This window comes from Patiria miniata, unplaced genomic scaffold (assembly GCF_015706575.1).
Source record: "Patiria miniata isolate m_02_andy unplaced genomic scaffold, ASM1570657v1 HiC_scaffold_20, whole genome shotgun sequence".
In the NCBI taxonomy this organism is placed as follows: domain Eukaryota; kingdom Metazoa; phylum Echinodermata; class Asteroidea; order Valvatida; family Asterinidae; genus Patiria; species Patiria miniata.
In genome coordinates this window covers 26,610,360-26,637,006 of record NW_024037059.1, presented here as the reverse complement: position 1 = coordinate 26,637,006, position 26,647 = coordinate 26,610,360, and the positions used below count along the sequence as shown (strand labels likewise).

At 40.3% G+C, this 26,647-nt stretch overlaps 1 protein-coding gene across 3 annotated transcripts in view; it reads left to right on the top strand.

Moving 5' to 3' along the window:
- Positions 1 to 2,341: 2,341 nt before the first annotated feature.
- Positions 2,342 to 26,647, top strand: part of LOC119728379 — a 34,245-nt gene continuing 9,939 nt past the window's right edge. Inside the window, exons 1-7 of one of the 3 annotated variants that reach the window (XM_038200597.1) lie at positions 2,342 to 2,396; positions 14,520 to 14,696; positions 16,130 to 16,399; positions 17,346 to 17,472; positions 20,269 to 20,405; positions 22,027 to 22,214; positions 26,064 to 26,238. In XM_038200597.1, coding sequence (XP_038056525.1) covers positions 14,555 to 14,696; positions 16,130 to 16,399; positions 17,346 to 17,472; positions 20,269 to 20,405; positions 22,027 to 22,214; positions 26,064 to 26,238 — 1,039 coding nt within the window. In that variant the 5' untranslated portion in view covers positions 2,342 to 2,396; positions 14,520 to 14,554. Of the gene's footprint in view, positions 2,401 to 9,089; positions 9,173 to 14,519; positions 14,697 to 16,129; positions 16,400 to 17,345; positions 17,473 to 20,268; positions 20,406 to 22,026; positions 22,215 to 26,063; positions 26,239 to 26,647 lie in introns of those variants that run through there. The other 2 variants (XM_038200596.1, XM_038200595.1) reach the window with 2 other exon arrangements.

Genomic DNA, 26,647 nt, shown 5'->3' with positions numbered 1-26,647 from the left:
TGTATGTGTTGATGTATGTATACATGTATATAATGGGCCTTATTCACGAGTCGGCCATATTGACTTGAAAGTGAGGTAAAGTCTTAATTTTTGGAACTGCAGCGAAGAGAAATGAAAGCACTAGTTAATTCCTAATTAATTCCAGTCTGCTTCAGTGAATAATTTTAAATTTGTAATTGAAAATGCCCTAATGTTTAAAGCCAGATGAAAAAAAACAAGACATTAAAATAATGCTGCATGCCGTAAGGAATATCTTTGTGTTTTCATAAAATGTTCTTGTCAATTTCCCCTTATCAAGGAAAGAAATGCAAGTGCATCCTCAACACTTAAGTGATGGTCAGAACAATTTTTGCTGGTCAGTCATGGCTTGGGCCATGGTCAGTCCATGGCCACTCAGATGCTGTATAAGTCCTTGTCTAATGCAGCAATTGAATTAAATAGTGAAAACAGTGAGGACTTTTTACCTGGCATGACTGTGCATAGTACACGTACGTGTAGGCACAGTGTATGTATGTACCATAATACATTACACATTATGCAAAGTACATTGTGTACATGTACATGTAATGTCCGCTTATACAACATGTACATGTTCAACAGTGGCATGCACTGTACATGTACATGTGGAGGATTTGTTTGTACATGTATGTACACAGGAATGTGCAGTATGCGTCGCTGGGAAAAAAGGAATCATGTAATGATGGTGATAATAAATTATGCAGTCCCATAAATCTTAAATTGGTGATTTTTTTTTTTTACTTTTTTTTTGCAGTGTTATGGTTTGGACTGTATTTCAAAAATACTGTACATGTACAAATGTATATATACAGTGACAAATATTTGTGCGATACCGAGTGATACCGAATGTTGTTAATTTAATGAATTTATACATGTACAAACAACCTCGGTAAAGAATTTGATTACCACGATGTATCCTTGTACCGTAAATGTGGTTACATGTATGTGTGCAAAAGCCCTTAAAAAAAGTGACAGAAATAGATTGGCCAGATAATTGTCTAAATTCCTTGAAGTCACATGATCTAGATTTAAGTACAAATTATGCTTACAAATACTAGTTACTGAGCAAGGCCTTTGAAGTTCCACCCATGTTGCATATTTGCAGATTCCCTGATTGCACTGTGTCTTAAATTATATTTTAATGACATGTATACATATAATAGAAAAGTACCAATAACGAATACCGCAATATTTGTGAGGGTAAACCACCGTAGACCCTCAAAATCCAATACCACACAAGCCTAATTAACGTGGAGAAATTGCACTGATGCAACACTGATTCAGCACATGTGGGAGGCAATTCTGAGAAAATGAGACAGATTTGGGCAAAGGTCAAAATGCGGGTTTGCAAGTATATTTGGAAAGAGAATGAAAATCTCCTTACAATACTGTTTGTTGCACTTCAATCGGACAATCCGTTGACAAGCTACCGTACCAGTATGACTGTTTAAAGTTGGCATTTATCGACATAATGTCAAAAAAAGTAAAATACTGATACAAGTACATAGGCCCTATATGTAGAAAAACGTTAATATTTTCCAGTTTTGTATTTGTGAAAATGTAAAATGTGAATTGTTTTCCATTAAAACCACTTTTATTCAATGATTTTTAAACTATTTATTTAAAAATATGTGTAGTAGACATATCAAAGATTACCGGTACAAATATCAATACATCTGAAAATCGAAAAAAAGAATTGCCCCTGTTTGGTTTTTGCATTTTTTTCCAATAAGGCCTGTGCCTATTTCCGTCTCATTTTGCCAGAACACCTCGCATACATACATGAACATGACCAATGACAGACAAAACCATGGAATGCCAAAGCCGCCTTCTATGGTTCAATTTCATTCCATTCCGCAATTTCATCATTTCATTTGGCAATTTTATCGTTCCATTCCAATGAAAATGCCGAATGAAATGATGATTGATGAAATTGCCAAATGAAATAATGGAATTGATTTATAAATAAAATGATGAAATTGCCGAATGAAATAATGGAATTGATGAATAAAATGATGAAATTGCCAAATGAAATAATGGAATTGATGAATAAAATGATAAAATTGGCAAATGGAATCAAAGTGAACAAGAGAAGGCGGCTTTGGCGTTCCACACAAAAATGCTTTCCCCAATTTCTTCCTTTCGAATTTGGTATGAGAATCGATGAGAGTTGTTATTTATTTTTGGTTCTCCGGATTCTCCGCAGGCTGGGGTAGGCTTTGATGATGCAGCGGCCTCCGTGCCATGCCCGGAAAAACCACAGAGTGTTATGTCTGAACTCGGCCTCTCTGGAATGTGAACCATCTTTGCTTCCACTACTAGTTACCAGCGATGACAACTTCCAGCCCGATAAATCAACCCCCAGCAAATTTAGCACCGTAGGTAAGTGTGGACATCAATAATTCATTGCATGTACCGGTTCATAACATGCACGCATTATTTAATAGAGGGGCCGAATTTCATGAAAAATCAGGGCCAGTTCCTTTTAAAATTTAGTGGACCGGGACACATTTTACAAGACCAACACAATAACGACGAAATGGAAGTTCGTGGAAAAAGATACCAGACACAGGATTGCCAAACATGCTTGGATAGTTGGAAAAAAAAATTTAATTTGCAAATTTGTTTTTGGTGCTGATTTAATGAAATATTCAATTATTTTCATTGAGAAGTTATAGAGCTGTTTAAAGTTAGTACTGGTATATTTGTCGATATGTCAAAAAAGAAAAATACTGAGAAAAGGCCCTTAACCCTAATGTACCTACGGTACATGTATGTGAATCCATCAAAATCCACACCCCTGTTTTGGAGGATTTCAGCGGAATCAGGATACCTCCATATTGAAAAAGTTGGGGGATTTCGATGGATTCAGGACAGTAAGCCTAGCAGTACTGCAGGATTTTGATGGAATCAGGATACCTCCATATTGAGAAGTTGGGGGACTTTGATGGATTCAGGATCTCAACAGATTTACTCCCGGCTAACTTTAGGATTCTGATGGACTCACTGGCCACCAACATTTTTTTGCATGGCAAAATTGATAGATTTTGGGCGGTTTCAGGATACTTTCTAGTAAAAATACCCAAGGGGTTAGGGTTAAAGTTTTGAGTTCAGTAATTTTGGAAATGAAAGATGCGATCTCCAGTGTACTGAATCTTGACACATTTTCAGCAGACCATATTACATATACGAGAAATTACAGCTACTGTACATGTACCTGTAAGAACAAAATCCCATACTGACTTTGAAATAATTTCCATAAAAATTGTACATGTACCTTACAAGTAAGTACAACTTGTGTACTAAATCTGGAGACTTCCCTGGTTTGATCATCGTAAGAATAAAATAAAAATTAAAATCAAAATCATTTCTACATAAAATGTAAAGTGATGTACTCCCCTCATACATTGTACGTACATTGTATACTGCACATGGTTTTCCAATCAGATACTCATGTTGAGTGAGATACAAATTTATGATAACTAATACTTCACATCTGCACCATCGCAAATTGCCATGGAAACAAGCCGAAAATACAAATGATAGCACAGCTAGCTCTGCAAGACGCCTCAAGATATAAGATTTGTCCATGAAGATGTGCATTGTACGCGGTTTAAACGATATAGTGGGTTCTTCAGATGATCTGTTCAGATACCTGTACAAGTTATTTTTACACAACAAGTTATTTAATACACAAGTGGATTCCGGAGTATTCCCATGCCCATTTGAAGAAGATGTGCCTGACAATTTTCTGGAGCGAGTGGAGGTTGAGGGATCTTAGGCCCCCCAAAAAAGTCTCTGGTTTCTGGTATGGAGCTTGCCCAAAAAGTGGTGCGGCGATGCGGCTTTTTTTTTTTTTAACCTGGTTTTTTTTGCTTCAAATGTCGGCTGATGACTGCAAATGGTGCCCTACTAAACTTAGTGCAAATATTATGGGAGACCAGAGAGGCCACATAAAGCTTATTCTCGATCATAACCCCATCTAAAAACAAGTTAAAATTGTGCAGCAGCAGGATTCCAGTCAATTCAGTGAGTTTGGCGGTTTTGAGACATCATCTTTCATTGAAAAAAAAACTTTTTCATTTTGCCGACGCGCATGGCTACGGCGACGCGCGCGCATACCAGAAACCGGAGACTTTTTTTTTTGTCCTTATCTACGGGTACATGTACTGATATGGTAATTTTGCTAGAGAGGTGAAGCTAATTCACATCACAAGTCCATTATTAGTAATCAAAATACAAGTCTCTCGCAGAATGCAAATTAAACATAATCAGGCACCGGTACATGTACACACATACTTGTTCTGTGACTGTGGGGACTACACACGAGTTGCCCCATGGTACATGTAGTATGGGGACCGAAGACGATGTGGGGACAGCAGAAAGTCCCCATAACTCAGTCCTAATTTGCCTTACAATAAAAACTTTCCCATAAGGCGGTGACGGCCTGTCCGCCCACACATGTTTGTATAGTGTACATGTATAGACATACATGTACATGTACCGTACATACCGGTACATGTACATGTACATACCTGTATATGAACAAACATACACCATGTACGTTGGTAATTGAAAAACAGGTAAAAAATAGTAGAAAAAATATAGTTATAACCGTGCTCACTGTTGATCTTTAGAGGTGCCAACATCATGTACACCATGTAAATAATAAATTGTGAGGCATCGCTTTCCATCATATCGTATCTCAAAGCGCTTTGCAATTTTCCCCCGTTCATCGATCGATCAGGCCACGAGACAACGCGGCAGCGATATCGGCACACATTCACATTCGGGTACCCTCACAGGTACCCATGCATCATACTTCTGAGTGGAGAGAGGTACATGTACATGTACATGTAATAGTAGTGAAGTGTCTTGCCCAAGGGCACAAACACCATGCTCATGGCGGGGGTTCGAACCCACGTACCATTGTACGAGTCAAACACAGTAACCACTGGACCATTCTAAATGTAGGTACATGTATTCACCATACCGGTACATGTAGGCCTACACACCATCCACACAATATGAATACATGTATACAACTACATGAACAGTACATGTACATGCAGGTGGGTCAGCATGGGCACAGACAATGCTCTGTTAACCCCTCAGTAACAAGTTTTTTTTCTATATTTATAAATGTTTAACTTGTATGCTTTTTCTGACAAAAACAACCTCTTTTTCCCCTTTTTTTGGATGTCTGCAATCCTCTGAAAAAGTTTTGTTTTGGGCGCAAACAGATCCACTTTGCTAGCGGACTGTCTATAGGGGCCTACTGATTCGATACTGGGGTGGGAACCAGCCTACCCCGCAACAATGAACTTTAATACTGTCCAAATTGTAAAGGAACAATTCAATAACGAAACATGGGCCTGTGGGTTTTTTCTGGTTGATGTCAAAATTATAACAAAAGGGAATAACTGTTGTATTGCTAGAAAAATAGCAATTTAGAAAAGGAATCTATTTTTCAAGATGAAACTCGAAAATAGCACGGGGAATGCAAAGTCCTCTATAAACGAACACCATTTTGCAGGGACAGGGCACAGGCATGCGGTTGGACAAACATATACGTGTAGTGTACAGTACAAAGAAATGGATAGGACAATGTACAGTATAAAGTCATCTGTACTTTTTGTTCCGTGTATTTTTCTTAAATTTCGCACCATGAGCTCGCAGCAAACATGAGCCACATGTGTAAAATAGAGGCTTGTCAGACTTCACAATGGTCACGATTCTCCTACACACAGACAGATTGTTGTTTTGCGCAGGAATAGGGAGTCAATTCACGGCTTTTTTCACAAACAGTATCAGACCATCCTTTTGGGTTGATCCCCGTAATCCGAACCCCGGCAGTGTGGTTGGCGAGAGAAGTCTCAGGTTACCGGGGGGCTCGGTTTCATCAGGCCCCTGCATTCATGGCCCATTGAGATGTTGAACACCAAACAGGAAAGTGGGTGACTGAACAAACGGCCCCGGACAGTTTACAGTCCGGGACAGAAATAAACCCTGGGTGTCTATTTTTGGCAGGGCTGAGGTTGTGAAATTTGGAGGGGGGGGGGTGTTATGGTTTTAAAAGACCTGGCATGGCATGGCATCTAGGCCAAAATGGATATTTTTAAAGCTATAGTCCATCATTTGTAATTAGTGCATTTTGTTCGTTTGAAGCAACAAAAGTGTTCAAAATCTAATGAAGGATACTGAACAACTTACTTGATGAAGTTTCAGCTCAGCTTCAGCTTCATATTCCGAGAAAAACAGCATTCTAGGATCTCAATTTAAAATCAAAAGTTGCTAAATCATGTTTCGAATTGTTTTGAATTGCAGCTTTACGCGATGTTGTGCACTGATCCAACGAATTATAGCAACCGCGCGCGCCTGTGCGTCGTTCCAATGCTTGTGCGCGCTGCGCCGAATAACAAAATGAACAACTAATTTAAATATTCCTACGGTGCTTCTTAAGAAGCACCGTTGGAAATGCCTTCTTTCGTTGATTTCTTCAAAATGAGAGCTTGCCAGAAAGGATAATTTCGCAGGGAGTTTAGTCCCCTTACTATCTTTCAACCAGTATGTTTTTCAACAATAATTACGCCGGTTACTTTTTTGGATGCTCTGCAAATGATGGACTCGCGCTTTAAACTGGCAAATTGTGCATGTTACACATGTATGTCTTTTGGCCAGTTGATCTGGAGCATCACTGTTCACAATGGTCATCATTCGCACACGTACCGGTACACTGTACAAAGTACCAGTATATGGGTATGTTGAGTCGACCCCCGTCTTGTTCCGTAGTTGTGGGGACAAACACTCGTCGCTACGAGGTATTTGTGGGGACTGAAAAAGCTGTGGGGACCGAAAAAGCTGAGGGACAGCAGAAAGTCCCCATAACTCGGTCCTACATGTAATTTGCCTATAACATAAAAGAACTTCCCCATAACACAGAGGCCTACCCTCTTACAGGGATCAGTGTGCAGGTGCTGTTCATTCATAAACGGGAAAATAAGGTGTGGGAACCGAAAAAGCTGTGGGGACAGCAGAAAGTCCCCATAACTCAGTCCTACATGTACATATAATTTGCCTATAACATAAAAGAACTTCCCCATAACACGGAGGCCTACCCTCTTACAGGGATCAGTGTGCAGGTGCTGTTCATTCATAAACGGGAAAATAAGGTGTGGGAACCGAAAAAGCTGTGGGGACAGCAGAAAGTCCCCATAACTCAGTCTTACAAAACATGTACATGTAATTTGCCTATAACATCATGAACATAAAAGAACTTCCCCATAATGCGGAGGCCTACCCTCTTACAGGGATCAGTGTGCATGTGCTGTTCATTCTTAAACGGGAAAACAAGGTGCCCACAACCCATCACTCTGTTAATTCTTTACATTAAAATATAGCTGTGCATACTCATGAGATGCACAATGCATGGGAGCATTCATGTACATGTACACATACATACAACATGTACGTGTACCGGTAGGTTTGCATAGATCACACATTATGAAAAACATTGAAAACCTTGTCTTAACATTTAGCACTGGTATACGAGGGACCACAATTATTACATACATACACGTATTTGTAGCACTTTGGGCATGGAAATTTGCAACTGAAAGTCCTCAAATACATACCGGTACATGTACATTTGTACATTGTACACGTAATGAATAATTAATTAGCCATAATTCCAAAACCCTTTGACCTTTAGTCATGACATTTCTTGGGTACATGTACATGGTTGTTCATGATGAGTTGCTCTATGCATACATGTACATGTACCAAGTTTCAAAATTTTTCATTACTAGATGGCCGAGATCTTGGGGGGGGGGCAGCATCCACCTCCGCCCCCCCCCCCCCCCCCCCCATCCAGCTGAGAGATGGTCAAAATAACCCGGCCCTTTTAGAGTTAAGGATATGAAGGGAATGGGGTTATCAATCAGTGTACACGTCTCTGTCAATGGACGTCTTCTCCTCCTACAAATATAGAGGCCTTGACAATTCCCCCTGTCAGTTGTTCCGATTTGCCACAACAAAATCTATCCAGTTTTGTAAACTGGTGAAAAACTAAAGTACAATTTCCTGTGATAATTGAGTTCTGCTCCACAGGGGGGAAAAAGTACAGCAACCCTTGTTGGTCCATTGGTTGCAGCTGTCCTCGTTTCCTACAATGTGTTTGATTCGCTTGCTTGCCCCTGTCGCTGGGGCATTCATTGTCAGAGACAATCAATGTGCATTCTAGTTTTTCTACAGGCGGTCTTTTCTTGTTGCATGAAGTATATGTACAGTTTCCCATTATCAAGTGCATTTAATCCCAGTGTTCAGTCATGCTTTACTGTCGACATTCCAAAAAAGTACGCACTGTCTACATGTCTGCTATCCCCTTCCAAATATAGACTCATTGTACGGTACGTTCAATGATATTTTTAAATGAGGGAATTATGTAAAGGAAAGTCGTTGTACTTTTTCAAAGATGGTACTACCGCATTTGTATGCATGTAGCAGAACTGGTCGAAAGTGCTACCGTATTTTTTAATCAGGATGGAATTTTGAAGATTTCTATTGCATAACAGTAAGGAGTCTGAAGAAAATTTCTGTTGCAGAATAGTGTTTTGAAACTGGAAAATATACTCATCTACCAGTACGATACATGTACTTGTCTGCAATTTGTGCTATAATTGTGCTTGATAAACAAATCCAGTGTTGTAGTACTCGTACTCGGTACTCGTACTAATGCTACTCGAATGTTTTTTTTTTAGAGTACTCGCGTACTTGTACTCGTATTCGAATGTCAAAGAACTTGTACTCAAAATGGCTAGCACTCCTACTCCAGGCAGCGAAGTACTCGTACTCGGCATGTCGAGATTGTACTCGATCATCAAAGTACTCGAACTCGAATAGCAGTACTCGAGAAAAAATGGTATACATGTAGCTTGACTTACATGTACATGTACCACGGCCTTATTTTATCGATACTCTCATTTTGAAATGGTTGATTAACTTTGGAAGAAATCAAGTTTCCTGATTTTCCTCAGTGCATGTCCGGACAAACACATTGAACAGCTAGCCGGGAGTGGGTCCCGTGTATCTGTCTGACTGGGCCTGGGAATTACGCACAGCTGTACCATTTGCATTATGGCCGTAAAAACCCAGTGTAAGTATGTATATCTTTTTATAGAGCTCCACGGTACCATGATGGTACCGGTATGATCAAATTCTGAATTGTTATTGATTGGAAATCAATTTCATTCATTTTGTTCATTTTTGTGGTACCGGTACATGTACTATATACCAGGCATGCAACTTTTCCTCGGGTCAGCTGATTTCTTCTTTTTTCACTTCCAATGTGTGCCATTGAAAATAGAAAAAACACTGTACAAAGTCTTGGAAAGATGTGAATTTCCTCTTTTTTTGTGACTTCCCAGTTGCATGCCTGATATACAGTACATTATGGGTACATTAGATTCAGATACCAGGGTTGAATGATGATTTATATTATTGTGCTACAATATATAAAAATGGATAGAGTTTTTTGCTACCTGACAGGCGTCATGTACATGTTCATCAACTCACATGTACGTGGACTTAAAGGGAATATATGATTTTGCTGTTATTTTCAGAAATGGATTTGGGGAGTCATTATTTCATAGCAAATTTTGTTACACTGACTTGTTTGAAGTTTTGTGTTCGTAGTCGTAGATGCTGGAAAAACCAAGAAAAACAATCATGTTCCTGTAGTCTGGTTCCCTGACCTCACGTAAGATGAAACAGAGCAATTTATAAATGTCAAGGAAGTGTAAGGTCAGAGAACCAGTCCAGCCGGCGGTATACCGGTACGTACCCGTTCATCATACGGTAGGTGTGTAATTGATTGCAAACAAAAATGTGGTATTTTGGGGGTATAGGCCTACTTGAAGAAAAAAAAACAGTTCAAATTGATAGAAAAATACAGTTTTTCTTGAAAATGACAGCACATGCATGATATCATAGGATGCTTCAGACTGTCATTCACTAACAGTCCAGCAAGGCACCGGTATTTCATAATAATTTGGTAGTTTGAGTTTTTTTATGTTTGCAAATGTTGTACAATTTCCCTTTAACGAGTACATGTACCGGTATTTTGAGAGACTCGGACTATGTAAATCTAGTCTGTTGCTGACAAGCCGTGACCACTTTTGTTTTGTTTTTTTTTCTTGAGATCTGCACAAACATCTACATGTAGTTACCAATATCACTTCCAAAAAAAATTAATGAGTTTGTCAACGGATGACGAATCGGTGTGCATGTAAATACATGTACATGTATATGTGCATTGTATTTCCAAGAATGCTGAATTGGTCCAAAGGTTGTACATGTATCCTATTCCTGGTGATTTTTTTTTCCTTTTCCTCGTTCACATAACTTCTGCTACCAAGTAAATTAAACATGTGATATCCTGTTACCATGTGTACACAGGATTAAAGACTTTCAGAAAGAGTGGTTGAGAATTTCTGGAGGTCATCAGGGGCAAGGTTTCTAACATCCAGCATCTAAAAAAAAATCAAGTTACTAGTTACCTGTTTATATTAGTGATTGGTATATTCGGAAAAGGAATCAAATTATGGCTGTTTGAACCTTTTTTTTCCTGCCTTCGTGGTAGTAGTGCGTTCCTTGGAATTTGGGACAGAAAACTGCATAAAAGGGTTTGGACCGCACTACAAATTCTACATTGAACATTCATTGAGGAACACATACTGTACATGTAGAGTGTTTTGCGTTAGAGACAAAAAAAATGTGTGACAAGCGACAAGTTAATGGTGATGGGGCGTTCATTGCATGTGACTGCGATTCACTCAAGATGAAGATAAGAACTTTCCAAATTCCATTCTTTAGTCATGGTAAGGCATGTAATTTGTTTCTTTGAGGCTATAAATTGTGATTTCAATTCTCTTGAAATCTTTGTCATTTCTGTGAGAAGTCTTTCTTTTCTTCAAGACTGGTTTGAAATTCGGCCTAGGTGTTTGAAAGTTACATACCGGTACATACCGGTATACGTGTACATGTACCGTATGTGTATCTACCGGTACACCATTTTTTCTTTACTACGTGTAATGTGTGTATGTACGTGTTTCATTCATGACGTTCATTAACCATATTCTACACATGTGCCGGTACTATAGTGGGCGGGCTGCCACCACGTTATGGGTAACTTTTTATTGTTAGGCCCCCCAAAAACAATAGTCGGTCTCTGGTCAGACCAAAAGTTCCGGAATTGATGCGGCGATGCGGTTTTTGGGGTTTTTTTTTTCCAAGCTTGGATTGTGCAGACAATTTTGCTTTTTTTGTGTCCTCATATACATTTGTGACCTCTATCATTTGCCTTGGTGCCCTCCATCATTTGCCTTGGTGCCCCTCCCCATTTCTTTGTGCTCCTTGGTAGGAAAATGTAAGGCGGTACCACAGTAGAGGGCGCTGTTGTAGCTACCACTGAAAATTTGATGGAAAAAAAAAGATTGATGCGCATGATCAAAATCGACGCGCACGCTAGCCAGAGACCGACTTTTGTGTGTGTTTTTTTTTTTGGCCTTAAGCAAATTAGGACCGAGTTATGGGGGCTTTCTGCTATCCTACAGTGCCTTCAGTCCCCATAGTGTATCGTGGGACAACTCGTGTGTAGTCCCCACAGTCATAGTTTGGGCCCCCAGGGAGAACAGTTCATTGACAACTGATGGGGCTACCCTGGTAAAATAACACGAAATAGTTACAGAACAAGAATGTACATACATACATGTTTGTGGTTCACTACCAATTTTTGTGGGCATGAACTGCCGGGTATATATTGTTTTTAATGTGTGGCTTTTGTATGCAATCTTTCGACTGTGAACACAATTTCTTTACCGATCGAAATGGTTTTTTAACAAACAGAGAAAAGGTCCCAATGCAATTTGGGTTCAGCCAACCATGGTATTTACTTCTCTGAAATTTGACTGTGAAGGCACAGATGTGCCTGTGTGACAGCAGTTGTACGTGAAAAAGCTTTGCTTTTATTAAACGAATAGAGGCCTTCAACTTCAGAACAGTTGTCACGTTTTTGTGGGAAGTGCAAGTTGTGAGTTGAGAAAGCTTTAACCTACATTTGTAAATCTCCCCATGCCGTTTGGTGGATCATTGGAAACTATTAAAATAAAAACACCTGAATTTAATGCTAGTTCATCATCTTGGCTTCAAATCTCTGTCAGGTAAGCCCTGTTTGTTTGTTGAAAACTGAGGTTGCATTTGTGTATTTCAACAGTTCACAAATCAAAGTGGATACCGGTTAGATTTTGTTGGAAAAACCAGCATTGGCAGGAGATGCATGAGGCATTCCACTGCGCAATGTTCAGAAGAGTTATATTGATTGCTGGAAGCAGTTATTTAGAAGGCAGGGTTACATGTATCATACCGGTACATATAAGCCCTTTTCACACTAGAGCCTCTCAACCCGGGTTGAACTCGACCCTGGGCGAATCCAGTGCCGCCCCGGGTTGAGGTTTTGATTTTTCAACCCCGCGTTCAACCCCGCATCATTTCACACTGTTTCATGCAAATCAAGCTTATCATGCTCAGTTACTACCGTTTTGGACCCTGGCAAGATTTTCAACCCGGGTTGAAAATCTCAACCCTGGTCTGGAGCAGGGTTGAGTTCAACCCGGGGCGAAATCAATCTTGGGGTTGATGCAGGGTTGAAATTCTTCAAGTGTGAACCGATGCATGTTTTCAACCCTGCGTCAACCCTGCGTCAACCCCGAGATTTGTCTAGTGTGAAAAGAGCTTTAGAGGGCGGGGTTGATCCCCAGTCACCTATGAACTTTGGTTTCTTTCTTTTCTTTTTTTTTACTTTTTCTTCACAATTGTCTACAAAAATACATTTTTGTGTAATAAGTAATGGCCAGAGGGGTCCAAGGATTGTGCACAAGTTCCCACTCGGAAAAAAAAAATGTGCCATGCCTTACGTTCTTTGAATCCTTGAACCATTAATTGCACACACGCAAGTGTGTGTGTGTCTCTCTCTCTCTTCTGGTGAAGTACAGTCTGGTTTTTAATGTACTGCGGTGGTTGTGTGCATGCAAAGTGAGGATACAGTGCAGGTGATTAGCTAATAACATAAGGTGCGGCCAAAACAGCTGGACTGGCTGCATACCCTGCTGGAAGCTTGCAAGTGATGCGCAGTTGACAAGGTCTTGTGGAAGGGTGTTCCAGATTCTGATGCTATGGAAAGAATGACTGCCGATATACATGTACCCCTGTCCTGGTGAATGGTACCATGTCCTGTTTGTATGAGGTACCCGGTATCTGAGGGAGTTACAACGTATCTCTCAGGGCAACTGTTGGTGTCAGGTAGGTATAAGGGACATCAACCAGGTTGTTGACTATTTGGAACATCATCACTGCCTTAATTGGCCTGTGCACGCCGTTCTTGAAGGGGCCACTGGAGCTGATTAATCATTGCAGTGTTGACGCTGCTGGTGTCTCGCACATACATGTAGAGTTCTCACCACTGGTCATGAAGCACCATGTACATATAGGTCCAAATGCTAGACCTAAAGAAATTTGATGGATGACTTCAACACCTGCACGACACATTTGAACGATCACTTACATGTAGTGACACTTGTAAGTTTGTACATGGATTGATGCACTGGAAACACTGATTCATTTCACAGACGATTTTGTTTCTGTGAGGGATGCATGATCACTGGCCGCATGACTTGTGGTTTCTGACAACGTGCCTTGACCAAAGGACTGGACAATAGGGCTGGATAGCCCTGACCAGTGGTACTTCACCGGTATATTGTCATGATTTTCCTGAAGCTCCAACTTCTTATAGTTTCAAATCCCACTACAGTTGGCATTGCCCTAACCCTGCTGAATCCAACAGGATCCCACTATATCATATACCCGCTGGAGCCTGTTAGATTGAGCAGTAAACCCCTGGTGTACATTCCTGATTGCAATATGTTGGATTCGGCAGGCAACTGAAAAAAGGCACAGTTGGATTCTGTAATTGGATTGAGCAGGAAACTACCATTGGACTCTGTTGGATTTAACAGGGTAGTCCTATGAAACTACTATGAGTTAGGGTTTTAATGTCTGTGTTCAATCCAATATTGATTAAATTATAAACTTAGCCAATTTTTGTGTGTGTTTTGAGTGCCGCAATGGCTGTGATGTCCAGCTCGTTTGCGATGTACGTGGGTTCGAACCCTGACTGGGAAAGTGGTGCCGGTGTTATTGAGCAAAGCACTGTACTTCAATTTCCTTCTTCACCCAGGAGTATTTATAAATGGGTACCTCTGTGAGGGTACAATGTAGATCTCGAGCTGTTGAAGGAAAGTGGTCTCATGACCTGAAGAACAGGGGTAATAATTGTGAAGCACTTGGAGACTTTGGCATAAAGCTTTAATTTTAAATAAGCACCACATTATCAACTTATAATATTTCCAACTTGGAAAGTAAAACAAAAAAAATGTTTTTTTCAACAGTGGCAAATGATGCTGCGTGGCTACATGGACTGAGCATGGATATCTTCAGGAGACTACATGTTGCTGTGGCACTTTCCCCAGACAACCTCAACCGGGACTCAAAGACTGGACTGCTCTTCATTGTGGCCATGATCTTTGCCCTAGCTGGGTCGTCTTGTGCCCTGGAGGACGGCCCTTGTAAGTGCATTACATCTTCAGGCTCAAATTTCAAGTAAAAATGAAAAAAAAATTAGTGCAAGTCTATGATTGGGAAACCTGCTGCTCTGTTTATGAGATTTCAAATGGCCAGCCAACCCTGGCAAGCTAGGTGATTGAGAAGGTTAAGGCGTTTGTAACTAGTCAGCATGACACCATGGTTTTGAATCCCCCCCCCCCCCCCCCCTTTGGCAGATGCCACTTTTCGATGGGGACATTTTGTCAAGGCGGTTCATTGCATTTTCCCATCCTGTTAGCAGGTTAAAGCCATTACAGTTTTAAAATGCTTACTGCAAAACGCTCCACTGGCCCATAATATGAATCCCCACACACACAATTTAACCGGTGCTTTTTGCGTCCAACTTTTGACCCGCAACTTGATTGGCGAGTTTGAATTTGGAATATTCGGTCAAACGCAGCTTCCACAAGAAATCAAATACTAAATTATTTGAATATGGAACAGCCCTGAGGCTAGTAGCCCACAGTTTCACTAGACCAGAAGTATGAACTAGCTTTTAGTCAACAATATTTACTTGGTTCAAGCAGCATTTGGGGACTTTTTTGAGGGGGTTGCTCGTGATCTTTCCATGTACTGCACAGACAAGATAGAGCATGTACCTGGTTCACAGTGCATTAAAGCGGGTTCATATTTGGCGTGAAATCAAAATAATGTAAATTCATACAAACTTGTGATGTCACAGCAAATATTTGCTCCGCAAATTATCAACAGTTTGAATACATTTCAGTTCTGTCAAATTTCACTGTGCCTTTTTTTTTTGACGTTAAGTTCGCTTCACTTTTGCTTTCGCGTGAAGCGTGAAGAAGCTTTAAAGCGGGTTCATATTTGGCGCGAAATCAAAATAATGCAAATTCATGCGAACATGTGATGTCACAGCAAATATTTGCTCTGCAAATTATCAACATTTTGAATACATTTTAGTTCCGTCAAATTTCACTGTGACTTTTTTCCTGACGTTAAGTTTGCTTCACTTTTGCTTTCGTGTGAAGCGTGAAGAAGCTTTAAAATAAATTAAAGCGGGTTCATATTTGGCGCGAAATCTAACTAATGCAAATTCATGCGAACTTGTGATGTCACAGCAAATATTTGCTCTGCAAATTATCAACAGTTTGAATACATTTTAGTTCCGTCAAATTTCACTGTGACTTTTTTCCTGACGTTAAGTTCGCTTCACTTTTGCTTTCGCGTTAAGTGTGAAGAAGCTTTAAGCCCATTAGCATAGCACCGCATTGTATAACATTGTATATATTTATTCACTGACGAATTTATACAACTATAGAGCACTTGGGCAGTTTCATGTGTTACAGGGAGTAATAGGTGGGGCAGTTTGGGGCGGTACAGGGACAAATGGGTTCAGGACGTGAACAATCTCTGTCCCCACTGTATGTATCCTCAGTGACGATCCAAGTGGAGCACAGCGTGGTCCAAGTCAACACCACCCTTCAGCTCAACTGTACCTTCACCAACCCCGGCCGGGCCGCAACCAACGCTACCGACATAACATGGACTCGAGACGGAGAACCAATCACCAAGGCTAATACCCGGGTGGAGGTCGTTGGCTCATCACAGCTCATACTCGACAGGGTGCAGTTTGATGACAGTGGTGTCTATGCTTGCAGGCTGGATGATGGCTCACTGCCGTCGACCGTCACCATACAAGTTGGATGTAAGTGCAGCACAAACTTACAAGAGCTATAAGCCGAAAATATACAAGTTGTGTGGTTTTTTTGGTAATGTTAGCTGTTAAGGCCAAAAAAAAAAGTCTCCGGTTTCTGGTATGCGCGCGCGTCGCCGTAGCCATGCGCGTCGGCAAAATGAAAAAAAAAATTTCAATGAAAGATGATTCTCTAAACCGCCAAACTCACTGGTTTGACTGGAATCCTGCTGCTGCACAATTTTAACCTGTTTTTAGATGGGGTTATGATCGAGAATAAGCTTTATGTGGCCTCTCTGGTCTCCCATAATATTTGCACTAAGTTTAGTCGGGCACCATTTGCAGTCATCAGCCGACATTTGAAGCAAATAAAACAGGTAAAAAAAAAAACCCGCGTCACCGCACCACTTTTTGGGCAAGCTCCATACCAGAAACCGGAGACTTTTTTGGGGGGGGGCCTTAGTGCTATGATGTGAAAAGTCAGACTTCAATCTCAACCAAATTTGGTGACAATAATCTTTTGGTAAGGGGACTTATTATGACTTGAGACATTTGAGGTCAAAGGTCGTCTAGGGGTCAAATGAGGTCATTGTTTTTGGTTAGGTAAACTGAAAAGGGCTGTCATATGAAAAGTCAGACTTCACTCACAACCAAATTTGGTGACAATAATCGTTGGGTAGGGGGACTTCAGATGACTTCAAGACATTTCAGGTCAAAGGTCACCTAGGGGTCAAATGAGGTCATTGTTGATTTTGGTTAGATAACGCTGAAAAGTGTGCTTACTAACTGACTGTAGAAATATTGCCAGCATGCCGAGGAGGATCACACAAGTTTAAATTGCTGTATTTTTTTTAAAAAGGATTTCATGCGAAAAATTTAATATTGAACAAATGTTGGCACAATTCCAATTTTTTTTAATTTGTTGTTGTTGGTTTCTTTTTTTTTATTTAACAAACAGTGCCACCTGCCAAGATAACAGACCTGCGCTGTTACAGCCGCAACTTCATGACTGCGCACTGCTCATGGACCAACGGACCTGACACCAACCTGCCCACCTCACACCAACTGCTATGGAAGGAGTACTGGTGAGTACTGCGGTGCTCCAAAAGGGCCTCGAACCAAAATAGCCTTTTGAGCGACTCAGGTCGACCCAATTGTTTTTGTTTCAGACAGGGAAACTTGATGTTTTAATTTTCTGTAAACTAGTGTAGGCAGCTGATTTCATGGAAAAGAGCGTAGCTTGTGCCATGCGTAAGACTTACGCAACAAATTTGTTTGCGCAATGAGCTTAGGATCCATTTCACGAAACTTGGCGTAGCTGCGCAACGTTATAAATAATTTAAAACATCTTGGACGAGGATAATGACAGTATCTAAGAATTTGTGATTCAAACAAAAATGTCCATGCATTTCCGGACAACTGAGGGCGCTGATGCTGTGATGTCATTACAGGAAGACACTGTTCAGTTTAGGGGTTTTCTGTTCAAATTGTGAACCCAAAAATGTGCTCATTGAATATATTATTTTGTGAGAAAAGTTTGCTCATTGGCTTGCTGTTGTGTACAGACACAACAATGAATCACCAAAGAAAAGAAATATATTTGCAACGGCAAAATCTACAAAATTCTGGTCACTTGTGGTGCTGAAATAAGTGTAACTGTAACATTGAGGTCTTTGCCTGAAAATGACTTTACACCTATTAACATGATTAATCATGAATATGAAAATTGGCATAAGCATACTATGTACAAACCAAAAAGGCACCAAAATACCCTTTAACATTTGCAAACATTGGAAAACAAAACTACCAAATTTTTGCGAAATACCTTAATAGGATGTTGGTAAATGAAAGTCTAAAGCATCCTGTTAAATTATGGCACCTGGTGTGAAGTCATTTTCAAGAAAAGTGGTATTTTGTATAAATTTCCAACGGTGGTCAGCTGACCACTGTTGGAAAAACCTAACTATTTTTCAACTACTGCTCCAAATTTACCTTTTTTTCAGTCCAAATTTTGTTTGCTATTGGTTACATGTTCATGAACGGGTGCAGGCCAGCTAGACTGGTTTCCTTACCTTACAATTTTCGGGCATCAATAAGTTGATTCATTTCATCTTTAGTGGAGTCAGGGAACCAGACTACTTCAATATTTTTGTTTGTCTTGGTTTTTCCAGCGTTTTCGAACACAAAACTTCAAACTTGTCAGTGTAACAGTGTTTGATCTATTATACTAACCCCTCAAATAGTTCATTTCTGAAAATTACAGCAAAAGCCAATGATGTACATTCCCCTTAAATGGTAGCAAAGGTGTACTTTCAAGGATTGTATAAAATAAAATTACATTGCAGGGGCCTTTTATGGCCCCAAACAGCCAAGGGGGGAATGAGGTTGGCTTTTAAAGGGAATATACATCATTTGCTTTTGCAGTAATTTTCAGATATGGATGGAATTGGGGGGTTGGAAATATATAGCAAATATAGTTACACTGACTTTTTTGAGGTTTTGGGTTCGAAAATGCTATAAAAACCAAGAAAAACAATCATTTTCCTGTAGTCTGGTACCCTGACTCCATATAAGAAGAAACAGAGCAGTTTACATACATTGGGGAGTTGTAAGGTCAGGGAACCAGTCTAGCTGGCTTGTACCCGTTCATAGGTGTGTAATCCATTGCAAACAAGTGTGATGGTCAATTGGGGCCAGTATTTGAAAAAAAGCCATTTTTTTCCAACGCTGGTCGGCCGACCAGCGTTGGAAATTGATACAAAAATACCACGTTTCTTGAAAATGACAGTATACCAGGTGCCATGATTTTACAAGATGCTTTACACTGTCATATACTAACAGTCCAGCAAGGTATTTCAAAATGATTTGGTAGTTTTATTTTTTGATGTTTGCAAATGTTGTATTTTCCCTTTAAACCGCAATATCCCAGTATGTTGTGATGCTATCAAGGAAATTGAAGTAAATAGAGATAAAATCTTTGCACAGAATATCAGCTATCTTTGAATCGATACCAGACACTAACAATAGCAGGATGCACATGCAAACTTCCTTTGTTTTTCCCCTAGTGGTCAACAGGTAAACTGAGGACATGTTGTTCCTTTTGGGAAATGACATGATCTCAACGAATTCCTGTATTTTAATAACATTTCTGATAACAGAATCCTGTTTTTTCTTTAACTTGACACCATGATTGGATATTCTTACTATTGTTACACAGGATGTCAGGTGCATTTGTGATATTTTTTTGTTTGATCCGAGTACAATTTTTGGCCCGTCTTTAAAAAAAAGGTGGATTTTATCAATCCTATTGTTAGTCAGTTAAAGCAGGAATGTTAATATAGATATATTCAGTAAGGGATTTTCACTGTACCTATTTGTGCATGTCCTAATCCTTACAAACAACACGGCACATTACTATGACAAGAGTACAAATGAATTTGATGGAAATACCTTTTATTTTTCACCTGAACAGGTATCTCACCCTTTTTAGTCGTATTTTAAACCTTTTCAGCATCATAAATATGTCCAAAAAACCCTAAAGAAATTGCACAAATGAAGGATAATTTGACAGTACCGGTAGGCTTACAGTAAAATGTGTCACTGTTTGAAGTACATGTTCTTGTGCACAGGTTGAAAAATCACTACTTTCACATAAATGGTATTTTTTCAGCAACCCAAAGTGCTATTTTCATGATTTTTTCAGTATTTAAAAGAAAAAGCTCTCAACTTTAATCTGATACCCAAAACATAAAAATCCATCCCCTTATTTTTTTAAAAAGGCAAATGTTTTAGAGTTGCATTTTCTTAGGTCACCCTGTACAAACCGAAATGACATTTATTGACCAATCATGATCATCTTTGTAATTTGTTTTTGTCCTCAGTTATGACGATGTTTTTATGCCGTGCAACATGACTGTATGTGACCTGCGAGATTTGGACAGTGCTTGTTTCACGGTCAACTCTTCCAACGCACTGGACCATACTAAGAGTGACCAAATTCCCTTTAAAAGAGATGAAAGTAAGTACAAGGAAGACACTCAAGGATCAGGGTTATTCCTGGAACAGGTTTGGGCGAGTTAACCATAGTTTGACTAACTTCGCTCGAACGCAGGATGGTGGGACTTCTCTAGTCGATTATTTAGAACCGGACCACGGGGCACGGTTCCATCACTGGTTACCAATAGCCACGCGTATCATAATGCACAGCGGGGAGCCAGGACCAAGAAGTTTTGTGGAGACGTTTTGACTAGCGAATTGACTAGAGGCGTTCGCAGGTTGCCATTGCGCATGTGCACGTTACATCACAGATCAACCACTAGTCCACTAAGGCCCAAAAAAAAGTCTCCGGTTTCTGGTATGGAGCTTGCCCCAAAAGTGGTGCGCCGACGCGGCTTTTTTTTTTTTTTTTTTTTTTTTACTTTTTTTTCTTCAAATGTTGGCTGATGACTGCAAATGGTGCCCGACTAAATTTAGTGCAAAATGTATGGGAGCCCAGAGAGGCCACATAAAGGTTATACTCGATCGTAGCCCCATCTAAAAACAAATTGATTTGTGCAGCAGCAGGATTCCAGTCAAACAAGTGAGTTTGGCGGTTTTGAGACATCATCTTACATTGAAAAAAAAACTTTTCAATTTTGCCGATGCGCATTGCTACGGCGATGGGCGCGCAGACCAGAAACTGGAGACTTGGGGGGGGGGGAGAGCCTAATGATCCTCGTCCAAACTTGCTCCTGGATTATGCATACCTCAATTCTGAACTACCCCCCCCCCCCCCCCCCAAGGAAAAACAAATTCAATCTGCATTGAACCCAGATTTTAACTTCTATCCCAGCGAAGCTCATTTTCATGAAGTGCTTACTCTGGGGAAATTTCACTTGTCGCAAAAGTCTGTGGCAGGCATGAGATTATTCAGACTTAAGTCTGAATTCAGACTTTTTGAATCTGAGAGAAAAACATGATCAGTACAGAAAGAAATGCATCATTCAGACCTTTCATCCAATATGGGCGACTCCAAATACAGCGTGCCACCAAGAGGTTGCAGCGGAAGGTTCATTTTTCGCAGTGCATTGTGGGAGATGGTCGACAGAATTGGCTCGACCCAATTCTGAGAGCTCTGTGGGCTTGACACCGATTTGAGTACGTATGGCACGAAGTACGTACAAATATTATATCCTGAATGAGCACGAGGGCGGATCCAGAACACAATATTTTGGGGGGCCAACTATTTTTTGGTCCCCCAAAAAGTGGGTCCAAAAAATGACGGCAAGGGGCTTGGCTCAGGGCCCGCTTAGGGGCCCCGAAGTTTTGTGATTCTACATTGTAGATGCTCTGTGGTGCGAGTTGAGGCAATTTCTGACCACTTTAACCAAATTTTTTGTGAGGAAAAGATTGTGGTGTACGCAGTGCCTACCTTTTTTGGGACGTCACTTTAAAAAAAAATTGAGTTCGTTTTATTTTTTGGGGGGGGGGGGGCCATGGCCCCTGTTGGCCCCCTGGATCCACCCTTGAATGAGCACAAAACCGAACAATCTTTGTGGTCTTATAACCAAGTGAGGAGGTAAATTTGCTTGTGCACGGAATAAATTATTGAGTTGTTAGTTACCTCTTCATTCTTTTTGGCGGTTGTCTTGTCTTTTTAGTTGTGCTTAATCCACCAAGACTCACCGCTGTGACTGCCAAGTCCGAGTCAGCCCTGCTCATTAAGTGGCAGCCACCAGTTGATTATGGCGACTATCCCACAGCAGTCCAGAATCATTTGAATTACCAGCTGCGGTGCGAATACAAAGACTCCAATTCTTCCTGGCAGAAATGCTCTCCTGCAACCACGGTGAGATCCCATTTTGTCGCAATCTTGAGTCGGTTGATCTGCAAGGATGTTTGTGGTAATGGGATTTCATTTGTATTTATCCCAAAAACTTACCTACCGAATCATTATTAAAAAAAATACCCAGATAAAATTTCCCATGACATGAATTTTTACTTGGGCTCATATATTGTGCAATTTACTCCTCTGAAATGTGTGAAACCTATTTGACTTTCCTTTTTGGTTAATTTGATTAGAAAGCGCACTTTTTTTACACTTTTTAGCATTACAAATTTTCCATGCTTTTCTTGACAAATGAGGGCGCTGTTGTTCTGATGTCATTTCAGGAAGACACTGTTCAGTGTATGGGTTTTCTGTTAAAATTGCGAACCCAAAAATTGCTCATTGAATACATTTGTGGGGAAAACTTTGCTCATTGGCCTAATGTCATGTACTGAATCAACAACAGCAAATCACCAAAGAAAAAAATATGACAGCAAACTATCCAAATTTGTGGCACATTTTGATGTTAAAATAGCTGTAACAGTGAGGTTCTGCCTAAAATGGCATCACACTTTTGCTCATGAATATCCCATTCATAAATTACCATTCATAAATACCTTTTTGGCCTATAATCCAAACTTTTAGGTCCAAACGTCAAAACAAGTCCAAAACTATAAATTTCCAACGATTTTGTTCAACAATTTTACCTCATGTTTTTCGGGACAACTCTCTAGCTATGTCCAGTATTGTAAACAACTCCTTATATGGAAATTGGCGTGCGCATCGCACGCGGTGCACAACGCAGCTGTGCCGGTGTATTGTGAATATAGGACCATGAAATTCTGACTCACTGGTAGTATTGCACATGCCTTCATGAGAAGTTTGAATGTTCAACCATTAAAATGGTAAAAGGCACTGGATTTCATAGGAATCCAAATTTCATGTGACCCTGGAAAAGTGTTTACAGGCATGCAACTTTTCCTTGGATCAGCTGATTAGGGCTGAGTCAATTCGAATAATTGAATATTCGAATATTCGACCTTCCAATCGATCGAATATTCGAATATTCGGTTATTTGGCCATTCCAAATTCCCTCAAAAGCAAAAATATGCCATACACATGTACATGTAGTCAACATGCCATGCATGATTTCTTCACAGGTAAGTCAGGTATTTGACAACAATCAGCTGATCTTCAGTCGTCAGTAATTTAAAGATTAACAATAACCAGAGAAGCTAGAGTGAAGGATTCCTTGTTTGCATGGGGGACGTATTAAGCCGTGAACCCCAAACACGGCGGGTGGCGTCAGCTATTGTGACTCTCCGACCCTTAACTCGCTAACAGGAACCGAGCCTATCTATTACTGGAAGCTTCTTGAAGTCTACAAAACGGTGTACTTCCTAGTCACAGTATTGAGGATAAAAAAAAATCACTTTTATAATAATAACTCGCACTTTTGTCACCAAGAATTGAGGAAATGATTTTATATCATTTTAAATAAACTTATTCTCAACAACCAAAAACTCCAAGAAAAAAACCTATGATATTTAATGTCTTTATTCAATGAAATATGGGTCTTTGAATTGTAAATGCATATTTAAGTTTATGCAAATAATGGGCGTGGGCGCGGCATACACACGCCCCAGCTTGACACGTGCAAAGCAGTATTTCCTTGTTTGCCCACAGGGGATGTATTATAAGCTGTGTACCCAAAACACGAAGGGTGACATTTCAGCAAAAAAAACCCAAAAATCGCCAGCCGAGCTCCGGCGGGCGCATTGTTGGCGGGCTAATTAGGGCACAGGTGCGCTGACCCGGTTCTTTTGTCTGGCTAAGTGCGTGCTCTGGAGATAACTTTCTAACAAATAGGCCACTAAAAGGTTTGGATATTCCAACTTGCAACATTTTGATACATTTTGTCTAGCTGTGGTTTTCTATGCTGGGAATCAGGGGTACGGTGCGGTGAGTTGACCGCAAAGTCTGTCTGGCGAAATAAATGAGAGCTCTTTTGAGTTTGAAATCCTCTCTGTTGTCTGCCCTTTTTCTTGCGTTTTGCTCGACTTGGAACACCCGCTATTATTACTGAAAATATAATTGCTGAACTAGTTTTTGAAGTGTTTATGTATGTTTTATTTGTGCAAATATTGGGTGCAATTAGCAGACTAACCCAGCGAACAAAGCTGACGGACAGCGAATGAAAATGTGTTCGATAAAAGGGTGCTCTGATCAGTTGAGAGAACTAGATTATTTTGTTCATGTACATGTATATAATTACGGAGGCATTGAGGCGAACATCTAATAGCCATAATAAATTTACCCCTTAAAGTAAACAAGAAATTCTTTTAGAAAAATCCCAGAGTCCGTAACGTAAATGAACCAAGGTTTTCAAAACGTTTTAATGTAATGTTGGGGTTCATGACAAGTTTTCTACAACACCGCCACGTGCTGTGGGCAGCATACTGCGTGCAAGGCGATTCCCTATAACCACGTGCATTCGACACGATTGAACAGGCGATGGAAAACTTTGGGGGGAATTGGCTTCGCTGTATCAGTGTAATGTACCGCTTCTTGTGCGACCCTGTGCGAGCAGTACGTCCTCAAAATAAGTACATGAAAACGGAAAATACAAAGGCCCACACAGAAAAAAAGAAATCAAGTTCTTTGCATGAGATTGCAGAGGTCTTCTACATCGATGTTGGCATGCCATTTTCGCGATGTCAATAGCCGATCCAGTATGCCCCTCCCGACTGCGCACGTGGGCAAATTAACACGTGCTCCTCTCCAATGCCACGCTGCATTTTCCTATGCTGCACACATGTACATGTAACACCAACGCGCGGGGAAACTTGCCAGGATCGCATCGGGGAAAACAGCGGCGGTTTTCTTTTGAAAGTAGGGGTTGTAAGTAGGACAACAACAAACAAAATACGGACAACGGAAACGTTACTACTCATGCTAGAAGTTTGATATGAAAAGGTGTCAGGAAGTGTTTTGTGAAGACATGAAAGACAAAATGTCTTGTTTATCTTGTCGGAAGCATCTGCGATTGGTGTTGCAGTCCGGCGTTAAAAAAAATGGGTTGGCTTTACTGCAAGCACTCCCAAAGCAGAAGTAATATATTATATATGTATGGCATTATTGCTTGACATATATACAAGCTACTTTTATGGGTTTTTTTGGCAGCAACTTGAAACTTAACTTTGAGAATACACTTTTGTTGTTAAAAAAAAAGTTTTTTCCACCTTTTTATTTCATTGCATATCACCACCGAATATTCTTATTCGAAAATAAATATTCGAATATTCGATTATCGATCGAATAACCGAATATTCGAATATTCGGCACAGCCCTTCAGCTGATTTCCTCTTTCTTTACTTCGCATGTGTGCCATTAAAAATAGAAAAACACTGTGCAAAGTCTTAGAAAGAGTTGAATTTCCTCTTTTTTGGTGACTTCCCGGTTGCATGCCTGTGTTTAAGACCAGCCAGCCATGTCTTTATCAACAGTTAAAGACCGGCCACGTGACAGGCTCTCGACCAATAGGAATGGGTAAAAGGTATTCATGAATGTATTACGTAGTCTACTTTGTTAATCTAACCCAAATAGCAACTACATTTGCATATTTCCCTTTGCCGGCTGGCCAATTCGCTAAGCGTTTAATCCCACAATAATACGCCTCTTGGCACCCACCCATGATGCCATGCGTTGATCTTTCCTAGACAACAATTTTGCTGACAAATTTGCTAGGAAGGAGGGGGGGGGTGTCACGCTCACACCCCTCCAACGAGTGATACCCATGATTGCTGATCATGTTTTTTTGCCGTTATAACATTTTTGCTTTTCCCTCTCTATTTTTCTTCTCTTTACCAGGTGGCGGAGGTATGCAAATTCTGCAGCATCAAAAACTTGATTCATCCCAGCTACGATCTTGGCAGTTTGTCTCAACCCTACGGGTTGTATCGCATCAGCTTGAGAGGAAAAGCTCCATCTGCCAAGCACTGGAGTGATTGGTCCAACATCAAATTAGGAAGAACAAGCGAAGCAGGTAAAACCAGGCTTTCAAACATTTGGAACTCTTCTGCAATTTGCAACTGTGAAAAAGGTCAGAACAAAAAGACTTGAATAAAACACTTCTTTAGTTGGCCATGTTAGCACTGCATAGCAGAAGTATGTCATTAGACAATTTTGGTGGCCCAGTCTCAACTTCATTACTGTTTTTCTCAACAGACATGACACCAGACTACTAAACAGTCCATCATTATTCGAAAAAAACTTGACAGGTTCCATTCTAGTCTTACACTTTAAAATTCAGATTGGGAGTCTTTGCTTTGTCATGTGAAATAATGGGGAATTGTCTCTTTTAACCCTAACCCCTTGAGCACGTTTACGAGAAAGTATCCTGAATCTGCCAATATCCACCAATTTTGTCATGTAAAAATATGTTGGTGGCCTGA